The 18385-nt window shown below is 49.3% G+C and overlaps 1 protein-coding gene across 4 annotated transcripts in view; it reads left to right on the forward strand.

Moving 5' to 3' along the window:
* Window positions 1-18385, forward strand: part of nwd2 (NACHT and WD repeat domain containing 2) — a 230675-nt gene that overhangs the window by 144710 nt on the left and 67580 nt on the right. For all 4 annotated transcript variants that reach the window (XM_085968441.1, XM_085968432.1, XM_085968448.1 and 1 more), the window contains exon 4: window positions 13508-13624. In XM_085968441.1, coding sequence (XP_085824567.1) covers window positions 13508-13624 — 117 coding nt within the window. The remainder of the gene's footprint in view (window positions 1-13507; window positions 13625-18385) is intronic.

The raw sequence follows: 18385 nt of genomic DNA on the forward strand, positions 1-18385 counted from the left end.
TGGCGTGCCCAGGTCGTAGTCGTTAAGACCGGCAATAAAAACCGCCTGGTCATCGACTACAGCCAAACCATAAACCGGTACACCCAGCTGGACGCATATCCCCTTCCCCGCATATCTGACATGGTCAACCAGATTGCACAGTACCGGGTATTCTCCACCATCGACCTTAAGTCGGCCTATCACCAACTCCCTATCCGCCCTGAGGACCGCCAGTATACCGCCTTCGAGGCGAATGGCCGCCTCTACCACTTCCTTAGGGTTCCCTTCGGCGTCACCAACGGGGTTTCGGTCTTCCAAAGGGAGATGGACCGGATGGTTGACCAGAACGCGCTGCAGGCCACGTTTCCTTATCTAGATAACGTCACCATCTGCGGCCGCAACCAGCAGGACCACAATGTTAATCTGGAGAAATTCCTCCATACGGCCCAATGGCTGAATCTCACTTACAATAAGGAGAAATGTATATTTAGCACCTCGCGCCTTGCCATCCTCGGCTGCGTAGTAGAGAACGGAGTCATCGGCCCCGACCCCGAAAGAATGCGCCCCCTCATGGAGCTTCCCCTTCCCCACTGTCAAAAGGCACTGAAGAGAACCCTGGGGCTCTTCACTTACTATGCCCAATGGGTGCCCAATTATGCGGACAAAGCCAGACCCCTCATGAAGTCCACCTCCTTCCCCCTGACAGAAGAAGCATGCGCAGCCTTCTCCCTCATAAAAGGAGACATTGCGAAGGCCACAATGCACGCAGTGGATGAGTCCATCCCTTTCCAAGTGGAGAGCGATGCATCCGACTTCGCCCTAGCTGCAACCCTAAACCAGGCGGGGAGACCTGTAGCCTTCTTCTCAAGGACCCTCCAGGGCCCTGAGATCCGACACTCTTCTGTCGAGAAGGAGGCCCAGGCAATTGTGGAAGCGGTACGACGCTGGAGGCATTACCTGGCAGGCAAACGATTTACCCTCCTCACCGACCAGCGTTCGGTTGCGTTTATGTTTAATAACAAGCTGAGGGGCAAAATCAAGAACGACAAGATCTTGAGGTGGAGAATCGAGCTCTCCACCTACGAGTACGATATCTTGTACCGGCCTGGTAAACTCAACGAGCCCCCTGATGCTCTATCACGAGGTACATGCGCCAACGCGCAAGTTGATAGACTGCGGACCCTCCACAACGACCTCTGCCACCCCGGGGTCACTAGACTTTACCACTTCATTAAGGCCCGCAACCTGCCCTACTCCATCGAGGAGGTCAGGACCATGACCAGGAACTGCCAAGTCTGTGCCGAATGCAAACCGCATTTCTATAGGCCGGACAGAGCAAGCCTGATCAATGCCACCCATCCCTTCGAGCGCTTGAGCATCGATTTTAAGGGGCCCCTCCCGTCCTCTGACCGTAATGTGTACTTCCTCAACATTATTGACGAGTACTCCCGTTTCCCCTTTGCCATCCCCTGCCCAGACATGACCAGCACCACGGTCATCAAATGCCTGAACGACCTCTTCGCCTTGTTCGGGTTCCCGAACTATATACATAGCGACCGGGGCTCATCCTTCATGAGCGAGGAACTTCACCAGTTCCTGCTGGCGAGAGGTATTGCGGCGAGCAGGACCACCAGCTACAACCCCCGGGGGAACGGCCAGGTGGAAAGAGAGAACGCGACAGTTTGGAAGGCCGTCCTCTTAGCCCTAAAGTCTAAGGGCCTCCCAACCTCTCGCTGGCAGGAAGTCCTCCCGGCAGCGCTCCATTCCATCTGGTCACTGCTTTGTACTGCCATTAACGCCACCCCTCATGAGCAAATGTTCGTTTTCCCCAGGAAGTCGACTACGGGAACCTCGCTACCAACATGGCTGACTCCTCCGGGGCCCGTCCTGCTGCGGAAGCACGTAAGGACCCATAAAATGGACCCCCTGGTCGAGAGGGTGAACCTCCTGCACGCCAACCCCCAGTACGCCTACGTGGCATACCAAGACGGGCGGGAGGACACAGTCTCCTTGCGAGACCTCGCACCCTCGGGCACCCCGGAGATACCACCGTTACCCCCCACCACTCCCCCAAATCCAGCTCCTGTAGGCGGCATGCCGGAACCCCAGGAGCCTCCGTCGGCCACGCAGACACCAGCATTAACATCGGATACTGCACCACCGCCGCCGCTGCTGCGCCGATCAGAAAGGCTTACGAGGCCTCCTGATAGACTGACATACATGAACTAGTAGTACACTTCACCCCGCCGGACTCAATTTTAAACAAGGGGTGAATGTGGTAAACCACTGTTATCGTTCACAACCGTTCACTATTGTTACACTGTTGTTATCACTGTTTACACTGTTGTTATCACTACACAAGGTTACCTCTTGCCACGCACGCTGTTATACCTGGGCTGACCTCAGCTGACTCTGCCCATGGCTCCGCCTGCTTGCCCAGGTATAAAGGTGACCGCTTGGCTAGTATTCTTCCTTGTTGGAACCGATCACCCACGAGGGTGGGCTCTGTTATTTAGCCAATAAAAACCTATAGTTACTACCTTAACTCGTCGCTTTTCATGGACTGAATTGATAGGTATATCAAGAATGACATCTCTTGAGGAGCGTTGGCCATCTGTTGAACAGAGAAACCAGATCTTCATGGAAGTCCTTCTGAGTAGGACTGCCAGTGCAGAAACGGGTCCCACTGGCCCCCTAAAGCGCAGCAAGGTGCTCTCAAGCCACTTCCAAGCGCTGGCCCCTTCTGGCTTGTGCAGCTTCAGGTGAGTGAGCAGCAGCCTGGTGCTCCTGGTGCTCATCCTGCTGTTCCTGGTTCTGCTGCTGCCACCTCTGCTTTTGGAGATCCTCTAATGCCAGGAAGGGAAGGTGCCAAAGGTCTCCCATGCTTCTAGCAGATGCCTCGGTTGAGGAGGTCCTGAGTTAGGGTGGTGAGAGGGGCGTCCCAGGAGCTCACACTGAAGAAGTGTGTGAGGCTCCAACTTTCTGCAGCTGCTCCTAAGACTTCAAATAGTTCCCCCAAGCCGTGATCAACAAGGTCCTGCAGCCTGCAAATGCTGCCTCTTTAAATATCTTCATCCCTCAGCGACCTGCTGCTGCAAGCAAGCAAGCCAGCTGTTTTCACGCCAGCTCTCATCGGCGGGGTTCTCCGCAGGCGGGCTTCAGGTGGGGAAAGCCCCAAAGTCGCAACGGCACGGGAAAATCCACTTCAACAAGCAGATAATTGCTTGTTAGTGCTCCGACGAGCAGTCCCGCCAGCGGCGGGCGGGACCGAAGCGGGGCGCGTGAAAACGGCAGTCCGAAAGGCGGACGGGGCGGGGAATCAGGCGGGGGGGTCCCGACCCGCCTTTTCCGCGATTTTCGGACCGCGGCCGCATGAAAAGCCGCCCGACAGCTGCCCGAAAATCGGGGCCTTGGTCTGAGCAAATCCAGACGAGATCTCAACCTTCGGTTAAAGAACATCATGGCCGGGGTCTGGTTGGTAACTGCATGTGTCGCATTTCTGTAGGCTAACAGGAAATTGTCCACCTTATGCTGCAGTGGAATGTCATCATCGCACATGGCCCTTACAGCCTTTTTATAGGTTTGTTCGAACCTCTCAGCCAATCCATTTGTGGCTGGATGATACGGGGCGGAAGTGTAATGCCTTACCCCATTCCTTCTCATAAATTTCCGAAATTCTTCGGAAACAAACTGTGGTCCATTATCAGAGCAAATCTGCTCTGGCAAGCCGTTCCTGGCAAATATGGTCCGTAGGACTGCAATCGTTTTCTCCGTGGTGGTGGAGGACATTTTGATCACCTCAGGCCATTTCAAGTGCGCATCCACGGCCATTAAGAACATTGAGTTCATGAATGGACCAGCAAAATCAATATGCACCCATTGCCATGGAGAGGAGGGCCACTCCCATGGGTGTAGAGGGGCATGTGGTGGTGCATTTTGGACCTTCTGACATCCTGAGCAGCTCTTTGTCAGGTCCTCGATTTGCTGATCGATCCCCGGCCACCACACATAAGCCCTAGCAAGGCTTTTCATTTTCACCCCTCCCAGATGGCCTTCGTGAAGCTCATTGAGCACTCTCTCCCTTAACTTGGGTGGAATTACCACTCGGGATCCACACATCAAGGTCCCCTGGCATACTGACAGCTGTTCTCTTCTGGATGAGAATGCTGGCAACAATGAGTCGCCATGTGTTGGCCATCCCTTCACCGTCAAATCATATACCCGAGACAGTGTCGGGTCATTTCGGGTCTCCTTCTGTATATCCGCGTTAGTTACTGGCAAGCGTTCAATTATAGTCGAATAAAATATTTCGACAGGGTCCACTGCTGGTGCTTCCTCCGCAGTAGGCAGTGGCAGGCGTGATGGCCCATCAGTGTTTCCATGCTGTTTCGTGCCCTTATACTCTATTTCATATTGGTTCGCCCCTAGAAAAAGGGACCATCTTTGTAGCCGTTGCGCAGTCATCACCGGAACGCCCTTCTTTGGATTAAAGATGGAGACAAGTGGTTGGTGGTCAGTCAGCAAAGTGAACTTCTGCCCGTGCAGATAGTGGTTGAACTTTTTTACTCCCCATACTAGGCTGAGGGCCTCCCTGTCAATCTGGGCGTAGTTACGCTTGGCTGAGGTTAGTGACTGAGACGCAAAGGCTACTGGCCTCTCCAAGCCGTCCGGGAATTTGTGCGACAGCACCGCACCAATACCACAGGGTGATGCATCACACGCCAACCGAATTGGTAGTGCTGGGTTGAAATGAACCAACACCTCTTTTGATGTGATCAATTCTTTGCACTTCTGGAAAGCTCGTTTACATTCGTCATTCCACTTCCATGGTACCCCCGTTTGCAGTAGGGTGTTCAGTGGGTGTAGTACTGTAGACAAATTCGGCAAGAACTTATGGCAGTAGTTCACCAGCCCGAGGAACGACCTCAGTTGTGACACATTTTCCGGTGCTGGAGCCTTGACTACTGCCTCAATCTTTTCAGGGGACTTATGTAACCCCTCTTCATCAATAATGTGGCCACAATACGAGATCTGCTTCTGGAAAAACTCACATTTGTGGCGATTAGCTCGGAGCCCATAATCCTTCAATCTAGTGAGCACCTGCTCCAGGTTGGCGAGGTGATCACTGTCATTTTCGCCCGTGACCAGGATGTCGTCCAAATAACACTGGCTCCCTGGAATCCCTTGCAGGACTTGATCCATTGCCCTTTGCCAAATAGCCGGAGCTGATGCTACCCCGAACACCAGCTGGTTGTATTGGTAGAGACCGTTGTGAGTGTTGATCGTGAGGTACTGTTTCGAGGCTTCTTCTACCTCCATTTGCAGGTACGCCTGGGCCAGATCAATCTTAGTGAAGCGTTTTCCTCCAGATAGCGAGGCGAAAATATCTTCAATCCACGGAAGCGGATATTGTACCGTGTGAAAGACTGGGTTCACTGTCACCTTAAAGTCCCCACAGATGCGAACCTTCTTTGGTTCCCCAGGTGTATTACTCAACGACCTCTTCTTTACAGGAACGATGGGTGTAGCCCACTCGCTCCAGTGCACTTTGGACAGTACTCCAGAACGTTCCAAACCTTCCAGCTGTGCTTTGACGGCTGGGCGGATCACATAAGGCACCGGTCTGGCCTTAAAAAACTTTGGGCTTGCATTTTCCTCTATTTTGATCATCGCTGTTATGCCTTTTAGTGTTCCGAGTCCCTCCTGGAACACTCCTTGTGCGTCAGTTAGCATTTTTGACAGTCGTCCAGGTGTGACGTCGTCATCCTTTTTGGCATCTACCGTCGGTGCTTGTATGGCATGCCAATCTAACTGTATCTTCTGGATCCATTCACGTTCTAGTAGTGGTGGTCCTCCATCTGGCAATACATATAGGTCCATTTTTGGTGTTTCCTTGCCGTTGTATATCACGTTCACCCTTATTTTTCCTTTGGGGTAGACTTTTTGCCCCGTGTACATCTTCAAGACAATCTCTGTATCTCTCAAGGGTATATGTGAGAATAGCCGCTTGTAGTCCCTTCGGTTTATGACTGTTAGGGCTGATCCTGTGTCCAATTCCATTTTCACTTGGACTCCATCTATCTTGAGCGTGACCAAGATAGTTTGGTGATCCTCCATTTTGATTACATGATGTCGTTTCAGACAACCCAGCTCCTTGCTTCTGGAGTCTGTATCACTTTTCTGTTCGTCTGAACTACTCTCCGTCACCTTATGTACCTTTTTGTACTTCTCCTGTGGAGATTTCTTGCTGCTGGTTTTCTTTCCCGACCTGCAGAATCTTGCTATGTGTCCTACTTTTCCACACTGTCTGCACACTTGGTCCTTGAACCAACAATCCTTATAGTCGTGTGTTGTTCTGCCGCAGCGATAACACTTCACTGCTCCATATGACATTTCATTTGTGCCATATTCTTGCGGTCTCCGTTGTATCTCTGCAGTGCCCCGTGCGGCTGCTTCGTGTGATACTGCCATGCTGAAAGCCTTGTCCAGCGTAAGACCCTTTTCTGATAGAAGCCATTTCTGGGTTCCTTCACTTTGAAGCCCACACACAAACTAGTCCCGTTCCAAACTGGCAATGTTTCGATAGCTTGCGCAGTTCCATTAAATACTCAGCATTACTTTCGTCTTTATGCTGGTTCCTTTTGTGAAACTTAAATCTTCTGCTATCAGCAGTGGTGTGGGGTTTAAGTGGTCCTGTAGGATTGCCACTATGCTTTCAAAATCCTTTTCCACTGGCTTCTCTGGGGTTACTAGGTTTCGCAGTAAGCCGTACATTTTTGCACCCATGGAATTCAACAATACCAGTGCTTTCCTGGCATCTGGCACTTCATTCGCCTTGCAGTACACTTCTATGTGTTCTATATATGTCGACCAATCTTCGACTTCATTGTCGAATGCTGTGACACTGCCACTCTTTGGCATCCCTGGGTGTGGTTAGACTGGCTAAAAATGGCATCTCCCGCGCTCTCCCTTCTTCTCCGTTGGCTCAAAATGGCGTCTCCCGCGCTTTCCTTTCTTCCCGCGCTCCCCCTTCTCCACTGTGGCTCAAAATGGCGTCTCCCGCGCTCTTCCTTCGTCTCCGCTGCGGCTCAAAAATGGCATCTCCCGCGCTCTCCCTTCTTCTCCGCTGCAGCTCAAATGGCATCTCCCGCACTTCCTTTCTTCCCCCGCAAACGCTGCCCAGCCCTTGAACACCGGCCGCGCTCTGCGCGTTTTCCTGCGCACCTCTCTCGTTGACGCCGCTCGGTCCTGAACCCCGGCTGCGCCCTGTGCACTTTACCCTCTCTTTTTTTTCCGTCGATGCCGCTCGGTCTTCAACCCCGGCTGCGCCCTGTGCGCTTTACCCTCTCTCTTACCCCATCGACGCTGCTCGGACTTTTTCTGTGCTGTCGGTCGGCTCCAGCCGCCGCCGTCCGGGATGGGTCTGCGCCGTACCTGCTGCCAGCCCACTGCGCTGGATCGTCGTGGCTGGAGAACCAAGCCCAGCTCTCCACAGCCTCCTCTGCGATGCTCAAGTCCTCTCTGGATTGTCGACACCCGCACTGATGGAATCGGCCTTCTTCTGCAGAGTTGCAGGTAGGTTCGAATCGCCTCGTCGCCAATGTTAAACCCGTGAATTTAGATGTATGGTGTCCTTCAATAAATCAACAGAGACTGCAGAGGAACAATCAACAGGTGTTTACTGGATGAGGGTTACTCTAAAACTAAAAGTACAGATCCCTACTCAGGGTTTATATACAGGTGTGGTCACTGCTGGTACTACAGTATACAGGAGCTGTAAAAAGTTCTCCCCTTAAAGGTACATACACTACACCGCCCACTGTAGAATCTGTCTGATTTTCATTCCATTGAAATCAATGAATGAAAATTTACCCCATAATGTTTACGGTGAACATTGATTTTTCATGTATTAGATTTCAACTTTTCTTGGGAGGTTATCTCAGTGCTTCACTTTTTCCTCATAAATCACTTTTTGTATTTTCATTCTGTCTAATTGTGCTTTGTGCCTTTTCCCAGCATGAACACTGAGGTAAAATGAATGTCCTCCTGTAGTATAAACATGGCTTTCGAGATGGGTTGTGGGAAAAAGTTAATCCAAGCTGAGAGTAACCAGTTCTCGGGCTCTTATTTGCTTCAAACACATCCTTTAGCCACCTGCAGCCAGTGGCTTCCCCTTAAGAAAGTTAGGAGCTGCTGCCTATATGGGGAGCCTGAACTAAACAGCTTCTTTTCATTTTATCTGTTAATATGCATTGGTGTGGAAAAGCAAATTGGGCATCAGTGTGGAAAAACAATTTTCATCACAGTATGTTCACTTATTAAACTCATACTGTCATTAAATGTCTGCTTCCATAATGACGTGTGAAGTGGGGTTTGAATTTCACAGTATCTTGGGCACATTGAACGGGAGCACCAAGTACTGTGTTGCTATTCCATTCAGTTCACTAAACAATCCTGCCGCAGCCCTTCAATACTGCTGACTCCAAGTGTTGCATCCACTTCTCCTGCTGGTTTCAAGGTCTTTAATATGGTCTCTTAAAGGATCAAAGTTGGCACTAAATGGGCAGGAGGATGGACCTATGGGAGTTTGTGAATTGTATAACAAGCAGTATGTAATCACACTTGCTACAGTCATCAACAGTTCTAGATCCTCTTTATTTAATCTTTACTGTTTTCACAGCCTTTCTCAGCTCCTTGTCAGTTGGCAGCAACAGCAGATATTTAGGCCAAGAACCAAAATGTGAGATTTTAATATTTCTTTTGGTACACCAGACTCACCAGGTTCAACTTTAACCCCACTGAGTCTGAATTTTCGCACATGGAGCTCTTGCAGTTCCGAGAGTGGTGTGGCCAGCTGCTGCAGCACTATCACAACACAGCGGTGTTCTTCACCTCTATTGGTAATTCTCACTTAGTAAAGATCACACACTCATTTAACTGTTTGTCTGCTTGAAATAGTGAGATTGTGCTAACATATTGCGAACACCAGCAACTAAAGCTCCTCTCCACCGCCACAGCCCATAGCTAACTTTTGACAGTATGGCCCCGATTTTCGGCTTGTGTGGGGAATGGTCAGATTTCCCCGAATGTGGGGTTTCTGACACATATAAAAAAGTGTCAGCCAGCTCCACGCAATTTTCCCTCAAGTGGCCAATTAATTCCCAGCATGTGGGAAGCCTTGCTAATTGCCCAATTCGAGTCAGAAATCCCCACAGTGTGATGTCATCATTCGTGGTGCTTTCAAGGTCCATAGCAAGCACTGCATCCTCTGAAGGCTTCCAAACGAACCATACAGGATGGCAGAGGAGCCTGCAGCAGCTGTGGCCAGTGCCAGACCCCGAGCTGCCTCCAAATTTAACGAGGCTTCACTGCAGGCATTATTGGATGGGGTAAGGGCCCGCAGGGAGGTCCTCTTCCCCAGGTCAGGGAGGAAGAGGCCTCCCACTGAGACCAATGCTGCATGGATGCAGGTGTCAGAAGATGCCAACTCGCTGGGAGTCACCAGAAGAACCTTGGCATTACATCTCTAACTCCTTCCTTTACTCCACCACAGTACCATCCAGAGCCTCCGTCTTCACTGTGGAGGAGGAAGAGGCTGTGCAGCCAGACTCCTCAGAGGAAGCTCCAACCTCTGAGGGCGCAGCGTCAGCAGAAGTAAGCGCACCCAGCACCAGCGCAGACACTCACACCTCGGGGGGACCTTCGGGACATAGAGTAGTGTTGTCACCTGGTGTTTCACAGCTGACAAGTGAGCCTCAGCAGATTCTGGAGACAGGGACAGCAGTGGAGAGTCCTCATCAGAGGGCGCAGGGCTCTGCCAGCTCAGCTCAGCTGCGCTGCATCTCGACCCTCTGCCTCTGGGTCCATCCGCAAGAGAAGAGGTGATGGATCTCCATGCACAGATGCAGGAGTCTCTGGCAGGTTTTGTCTCCAGGGTCGCTGCGAGTGTGGAGCGAATGGAGGAGTCCATAGCGACCATGAGCAGAGCCTTTGTGGAGTCATTGGCGCATGAATGCATCACCATGGAAAGGTTGGCAACCTCCATGCAGGAGATAACTCGCCAGGGTACGGAAAACATGGTGAGTGCTCATAAGAGAATGACATCTCTTGAGGAGCGTTGGCCATCTGTTGAACAGAGAAACCAGATCTTCATGGAAGTCCTTCTGAGTAGGACTGCCAGTGCAGAAACGGGGTCCCACTGGCCCCCTAAAGCGCAGCAAGGTGCTCTCAAGCCACTTCCAAGCGCTGGCCCCTTCTGGCCTGTGCAGCTTCAGGTGAGTGAGCAGCAGCCTGGTGCTCCTGGTGCTCATCCTGCTGTTCCTGGTTCTGCTGCTGCCGCCTCTGCTGTTGGAGATCCTCTAATGCCAGGAAGGGAAGGTACCAAAGGCCTCCCATGCTTCTGGCAGATGCCTCCGTTGAGGGGGCGCTGAGTTAGGGTGGTAAGAGGGGCTTCCCAGGAGCTCACACTGGAGAAGTGTGTGATGCTCCAACTTTCGACAGCTGCTCCTAAGGCTTCAAAAAGTTCCCCCAAGCCTTGATCAACAAGGTCCTGCAGCCTGCAAATGCTGCCTATTTAAATCTCTTCAGCCCTCAGCGACCTGCTGCTGCAAGCAAGCAAGCCAGCTGTTTTCACGCCAGCTCTCATCGGCGGGGTTCCCCGCAGGCGGGTTTCATGTGGGGAAAGCCCCAAAGTCGCAACGGCCCCGGAAAATCTTCCTTAACAAGGTGATCATTGGTGATTCGTGCTCCGACGAGCAGTCCCACCAGCGGCGGCCAGGACTGAAGCGGGGCGCGTGGAAACGGCGGTCCAAATGTCGGACGAGGCGGGGAATCAGACGGGGGGCATCCCGACCCGCCTTTTCGCCGATTTTCGGCCCCCGGCCGCACAAAAAGCTGCCCGACGGCAGCCAGAAAATCGGAGCCTATGTTTTTCTACTGAGTATGCATATGGTCCCTAGAACTTTGAGCTGGTGTGGGGAGGCGATTTGTTGTTTAACAGTGGGGGGAAAAGATGATGATGGGGAAAATTATTTTCCATAGAGAAGTAAATGCATTTATATATCATCTTATCACGTGGAAACAGCTCAAAGGGCTTCAGACAATGAATTATGTTTGAAGTGTAGTGATTATTGTTAATGTAGATAGGAATGTTTCATGTAGCACAGAGCAATTTAAGGAAGGGAAGGTGGAAATTTTTTTGCGTGAATGTAACTCCACAGAAAAGAGTTCAGTTCTATTATTTATTGTAGTTGGCCCATTAGCCTCGTTCATCTCACCACACAGTCTCCGAAACCCTCTCCCCGTGACTTTTTCTACGTGCCAAGGGAAATTATTTTTTGTGCAAATGTAATCAAAGGTTGAAATTATGTCACAGTTCCAGTCAAACGTAAAGATAATTAAGAGCTATGTGCAATCTTAATGTACCACATCAATACCAAATATTTTGACAAAATGAACTGATGAATTTTCACACACTATTTCACCTGCTCTCTCTCTCTGTCGATACCTGACACTGTCCTTTTGTACTTAGAAGTTGAAATGAAGCACAAGCCGTTATTTGCAGAACCAGAATTGTTGAAATATGTATTAGGCCATAGACTTGGGGTTGTCAATTGGCGTGCCAGTACAGATTCTTTTTGGCTGGATTTTACCAACCTCGGCGGGTCCATGGTGGGCAACATCGGTGGTGGGTCCCCACCCCGCCGCTGGCTCCAGCCCGCTGTCCAAAATGATTTTCCCCTGATTGGGCTTGTTAAGCCCGCCCAGCGCGTTGCCTGGCCAATTAAAGGAAGCGGGTCTGATGACGTCATTTGATGACGCATCATCAGCCGGTTTCCTTAAAGGGACCATGCACAAATTTACTTTGACAGTTGTGCTGTCAGTGTTCTACAGCATTGAGGTGCTGCAAACACTGACAAGCACTGCACAGAGCTGCATGGCTGCACCCAGGCTCTCCCATGACTCCCTCCATATGCTTATGGAGGGAGTCACAGCATGCAGAGAGGTTCTTTTCCCTTCCAATGAGCGGAAGAAACCTCCCCAGGAGATCAACACAGCCTGGTTGCACATTGCACAGGAGGACACGCAGGGATGTCGTAAGGAGGAGTAGGATGCAGTGGTGCAAACCTTTCAAAGATCTCAGTAGATCACAAAATGTTACTGCAAAACCACACTCAACCTCATCCTGCTGTGCCACTCATCACATCCCCATCACTCTGTCTTCCCTACCCTACTCCTGCACATCCTTACTCACACCAACTTACCTTGCACCTCCACCCATCCCTCTCTATCTACATTATCACTTCCCCATCTCACTAGCCACCCCTCACACTCACCCTCATCCTAGTGCAATCATACCAACTAACAACACACAAGGGTAGGCACTTTGGTGTTTTAGCCAAAGTTCATGTGAAGTTTCTGTTACCGTGTTGTCAAATATTGAAATCTTTATTTTCAACACTTTGCGTTCTTGGACAGATTTGTGTGAACCTTTGGAAGTGGCTTACTGAGTTGCAGTGAATGGTGAGACATAACGGTACCCCCTGCAATGGTCATGAGTGTCAAACAACTGGCTTGGGCATTGTAGGGATGCTTTATGGTGCTGGTGTGGTGTGGTGCCAACATGGCGCATCATGTGACAGCCAGGGTATACAGCATCAAGTGAAGTAAATCTGGCTATGGTGAGGCCACCCCTGGTGTCCTGAGCAGCAATTTTGTCGGGTGCTAATGCCCTCTGTCCTGTGCAGCACCAGTTGATTGCGGAGAAAGTTGGTGTTGTTGTTGGTGCTGCTGGTGTGCCTGGTGCCGCTGGTGTTGGGGCTGATCGTGGTGGGATTCTGAGGATCAAGGTGAGATAGTTTTAAGGGCACCAATGCTGATGTAATAGATGGCAGGTGAGGCTGAGATGACAGAAGTGATCTGTTAATGGTGAGCGATGTTGCTCCACTGAGGTGACACTGGATAGAGAGTTTACTCCACTTCCAACCTGCATAAAGCACAATCTGTCTTCCATATGCAGTAAGCAACAGCTTCTGAGCTTGGAAAGTGAACAGATGTGAGATGAGAGCTTTTATAGCACATTTGCCGCTGTCAAGTAATGGAGGTGATTCCATGGTTATACAGCTCCTGACCTGCTTACCTGATGTGATCCCCGAGCAGCGTGGACCCCGTGGGCAACCTCGTAAAATGTAAATGTAAGCTCAAAATACTTCTTATTGGGCTGTTAACAAGGTCATAATGACCTGAATTGCCTCCTCCACCGCTGCGTGTCGGGTCTGTTCAGCGCTGACAGACCCGACACCCACTGTCAAAAAAAAACATTTTCCCACCCGACCCGCCAACGATCGCGCCCACTGACCTCCCGAAAAATTACCCCCTTAGTCTTCCTGTGCATTTAAGAGTCACCAAGCTCCATTTTGCCATATATCTTTCCTCATTGCAATTGTTTTCTGTTGTACTCTATTGTACTACCACTTATATATATTTTTCAAAGTCTAAAATAATTACTCTTTGTACATTTAAATTACAGGTAATAGATGTTTACTGGGGACAGGATCCGGAAGAATGGGACAGCCCAGAGCTCCATAGGATTCGGATGAGGCTTTTAGAAGAATGCCTGAAAACGTCTGCTGGTCCATGTTTTGTTGTGGGTATATAACTATTTACATATAGCCCTAGAAATTCTGTGTATATTTCATGGCTTAAAATATTTTCAGTGATTGTGTTTAATCTTCTATCTCCAGGCTATTATACAATAGCTGTGTCTCTGGGCTTAAGAACATAAGAATTAGAAACAGGAGTAGGCCAAATGGCCCCTCGAGCCTGCTCTGCCATTCAATAAATCATAGCTAATCTTCGACCTCAGCTCCCCTTTCCTGCCTTATCCCCATGTCCCTTGATTCCTCTAGCGTCCAAAAATCTATCTATCTTTCTTTGCACAGCCAAGTCCATTTCTGTCCTCAGCCAGCGCCAACACACACCACTTCTGGCTAATGGACAGTGGCCAGCAGCAGGCAGAGCAGTTACCCTCCCTTCCCCAGGGCTGACCCACACTTGCAGGCCAAGCTGAGATCAGCTAACCCAACACAGACCAGGGGCTGGACCTGGGGCCTTCCTGGTTTGTGTGGTTCAGTACCACACCGGGCAGCAAACCTGCCAACTCAACCATCAGGGTAACATGCATGGGTTATTTATAATAGCAGCTCATCAACAGCAATACAGGGAAATATGCTCAATCTAACATCCCAGCAACATAGCTGCTTAAAGATGCAAGGGTTGTGGTTGGATTGCAGTGCCACAGTTTGTATTAATGCAATCGCACACATTTTGTAAGATGCGCCAGGCAGTGCCTACACAGTAATCCAGCACCCAGCTCTACAAATGTGGGATTACCCGGCACTTGCTCACTAGAAAGAATCCCACACATTGCTCTGCCCTGAGTTGCAGCAGCAGGCCTGTCCCTGTCCCTGTCCCTGTCCCTGGCACTGCCCCTGCCCCTAGCACTGCTGTCCCTGTCCCTGCCCCTGTCCCTGTCCCTGTCCCTGTCACTCCCCTGTCCCTGGCACTGCCCCTGCCCCTGGCACTGCCCCTGGCACTGCCCCTGGCCCTGTCCCTGTCACTCCCCTGTCCCTGCCCCTGTCCCTGCCCCTGCCCCTGTCCCTTGCCCTGCCCCTGGCCATGTCCCTGGCACTGTCCCTGGCACTGTCCCTGCCCCTGTCCCTGGCACTGTCCCTGCCCCTGTCCCTGGCACTGCCCCTGCCCCTGCCCCTGTCCCTGCCCCTGTCCCTGGCACTGCCCCAGCCCCTGTCCCTGGCACTGCCCCTGCCCCTGTCCCTGGCACTCCCCCTGCCCCTGCCCCTGTCCCTGGCACTGTCCCTGGCACTTTCGCTGTCCCTGCCCCTGTCCCTGGCACTGTCGCTGTCCCTGGCACTGTCGCTGGCACTGCCCCTGCCCCTACCCCTGGCACTGCCCCTGCCCCTGTCCCTGCCCCTGTCCACTCACTCCATCACACTGCTGTTCAAAGCTGAACATTTAACCTTTGAAGCCTGACTCCAGCGCTGTTGATTTTCTTCCAGGCCTGATCTTACATTCCACTCCTGCTCGCCAGCCCTGATTTCATTTGCACTGACCCTGGTCTTAGCTGGCTCTAATCACTATTCCCTGACACTGATCTCACTTCTGCCATGCTGATCTTGCTTTCACTGTCCTTGATGTCACTTTGCACTCCTGTTTTGTTGCTGCTGATCAGTTTCATTTCCCGCTCCCCCCACCACCAACACCATCCTGATCTTGTTTCTCACCTTCTCCTGGTCCCAAACTTGTCTCACTCACATTTGTTTAACGCCCCCCTGCGCTACACTTAACCCTGATTTTGTTTTGCTGATCTAGGTTCCATGTACACTCCATTCCACTGTCCCTGGTCCAGATTTCACTCCACCAGCTGTGAAGTAGTTTCCTTCGTTAGCTAACTCTCACTCCGCAGCTTCAGCAGTTTAATCCAAAATGGTAGCAGTTCTGTGCAGCTTTGAATAGAATAGTATCTCAGAAATTAAAGCCCTGAAGAGGTTTATGTAGCAGTGTTTATCTGGAAACTGACTGTCATTAACAGTATTCACCTGTTAACCAAAACCAGTCCAGAGATCAATTAACTACAATGCAGCACTCATATTTCACTATCAACTGGGTGACCACAAGTTCAAATCTCAATGTTAACTAGCATATGTACTCATTGCTCATAGGTTTCGCTAGTCTGTTTAAGGAGGGGAAATAATCTTGAATACTCCCATCACACATTACTCAAGCTCACCTCCCTACCTCACTTCCCTCAGTCCTGACAAAGTAATAGCATTGCCATGAGCACTTCCTCTGTGTTAATTAGACTTTGCATCGCCTGGTCTGCTGAATTAGGCTATTAGCACATAACCGGGATAAATGTTCGCCTTCAGCGCTCCTGGAGCATGAAGCTCTGCACTGACAACACTGAAGAAGAACAGTCACCCAACAGGTTAAACAAAAATATTTTAAAAACAAATGGGTAATTATAATAATAATTATTATATCTTTGATTTTGAATTCGGTGCTGGGATTTAGACTGTCCCTTCAAGCCAAATTTCAGCTTCTACACAAGGTTTCATTTAATGCATGACTAAAAGGATATGGTGTCACGGTCTGAATTTCTCCCTGTCCAAGATAACACTACTGTCACACAGCGCAAAATGTTTAAGTTTGCCTTGCGTGGGGTTTGTTAGACATTTGAACAACTTCAAGGATTTCAGTTTATATATTTTAAACTGGAATTTCATCAAACAGAATGCCCTGACAAAGGTCATAGATAGTCATTTTGGATTTTACCTGACAGAACAATTGACCTACACTGACCCCTGCCATGTGCATCTAGTTTGATGGATGATAGTCCCCAGCTCCTGGAGATTCTCATTACACTGTGCATTAATACATGCATTTCACCAGCCCTTTTTACCGTACATTTCAGTGTACGTTTTTCTTATTCCAGCAGGAGACTGGCATTGGTTAGGTAGGATTCAATGTAAAAGGTCTGGTTAGACTGCCATCCAGTGGAATGTTTGTACAATGCCATTTAAAAAAAAATCACAGGTAAGGCCATTCACTGATTTGTGGTTTTACATAAATATTGAGGGATTTGCAGAATATGATGTCAAAAACACTGGTAAGAATCCCACAATATCTCATAATCCCTCATATAATAGAAACAGATTTTGAATTATTCAGTCACCAAAACCACTGGGACTGAATATAACAGCCTGAATCATGGAATATGATCGGCAAAACAGCAGTAAAATTCCCATAATCCCACATATTAATAATGGAACTTGAATTATTGAGTTACCATAAATCAGTTTTTCTGCTCATAGAGTTTCAGCTGGGAATACATTGCCCAATATACAGTAGGATGCCATATACTTCAACAGCTTATGAAACATCCACAATTCAGATAACTGCTTACTAATTCTCACATTGTCCGGTGCTGAATTATATTAATTATATTAATTCAGCATGGAAAGGAATATATAGTACAATAAAATAATTATACATATGTGCATTGGGCTAACTGGTCAGTTCAGATAGCTGGATTTTCCTTAGGTCCCACTTGGCCACTGGAAGTGGAAGGAAAGTGACTTCTGGTTACTTGTTACTAGTGCCTCTGACCCAGGTCTATTCCTCCGGGTCAAGGTCATTACCATAATGAGGGCTGGTGTGCGAGCCACTTGTGTTGCTGATGGGATGCCCACCTCAAGTAGGAGGAAAGGAAGTTGTCGTGGCTTGTGATGTTTTACTACATTAAAGGCGCTTTATAAATGCAAGTTGTTGTTGGCTCCTTGCAGCAGCATAATGTGGCCAACAGAGTCGACTAAAGAGTCAAGATTATTTTTAAAGCTTTGAAATGCTCACTTTAAATAATTTAACCATTCCCCACCCCCCTGCCCGTGACCCTTGCTGGATACCAGGATCTTATCAACATTTCTTGCAAACAGCGTTGTTAGGCTGTAAATGATGTGAAATACATTGCATGATGTTATCCTGTCATTTGCCTCTCATTACAATATGCCTGTCCATATTTGGGTGGACATATTATACATTCATCCCTTACACCAGAAAATACCAGCAGTGGCATCTGGTGGTGGAGTGCTGGAAGAGCAGTGCCTTCCCCGTCCGCAGGAGGAATTTCAGAACCGTGGTGTTGAAGTGAATCCTTTCTGACAGTAGATTTAGACAGGAGACCTCAACCATGCTGGTTGTGGACAGACATACAAAGAGTTTTTATTGATACGGGGGCCAATAGCTAAACATATAGAGGTAAATTTTTGTCCTCAGTGCCTGGGCAGTGATATGAGGGAGTGGATCACCCACCCGTTATAGAACCCGCCCAATTTTCATCCCATTAATTTAATTGGAATGAAAATCAGATGGGTTCTATAATGGCCAGGCGATCTGCTCCACCAGATTACTGCCCAGGCAGTGACAAAAATCTACCTCAATATATCAGAACTTGAATAGAACAGAGTCTAATCATGGAGATTGCATTTAAATCTGGGCAGTGAAATGCATTTACATCAGAAAACAACATTATTTTTTTGGGGGGGTGAATTATTATGATTTTGACTCGCATCTGCAAATCTAAACCTACGTGAATATATTATATTTAATGTGTAGCTATATTTAAATTGCTAATTAAAATATCTTGCAATTCAGTATAACCAATCTGCTCAGAGCTCACCTTCCTTTAACCGTTGAGATGCCATCCTTTCAGAAGTGATGCTAGATAATTGACAGGTTTGATTCCTCTCCATGATTCTGCCTGAAATGTGGCGGAATAACAGCGGAGAATGAAGCAAAATTTGACAGTGAGGCAGCGACATGAATTTACGTC

Source organism: Somniosus microcephalus, chromosome 2 (genome assembly GCF_052327205.1).
Source record: "Somniosus microcephalus isolate GS21.2 chromosome 2, FLI_Smic_1.0, whole genome shotgun sequence".
NCBI classification, from domain to species: domain Eukaryota; kingdom Metazoa; phylum Chordata; class Chondrichthyes; order Squaliformes; family Somniosidae; genus Somniosus; species Somniosus microcephalus.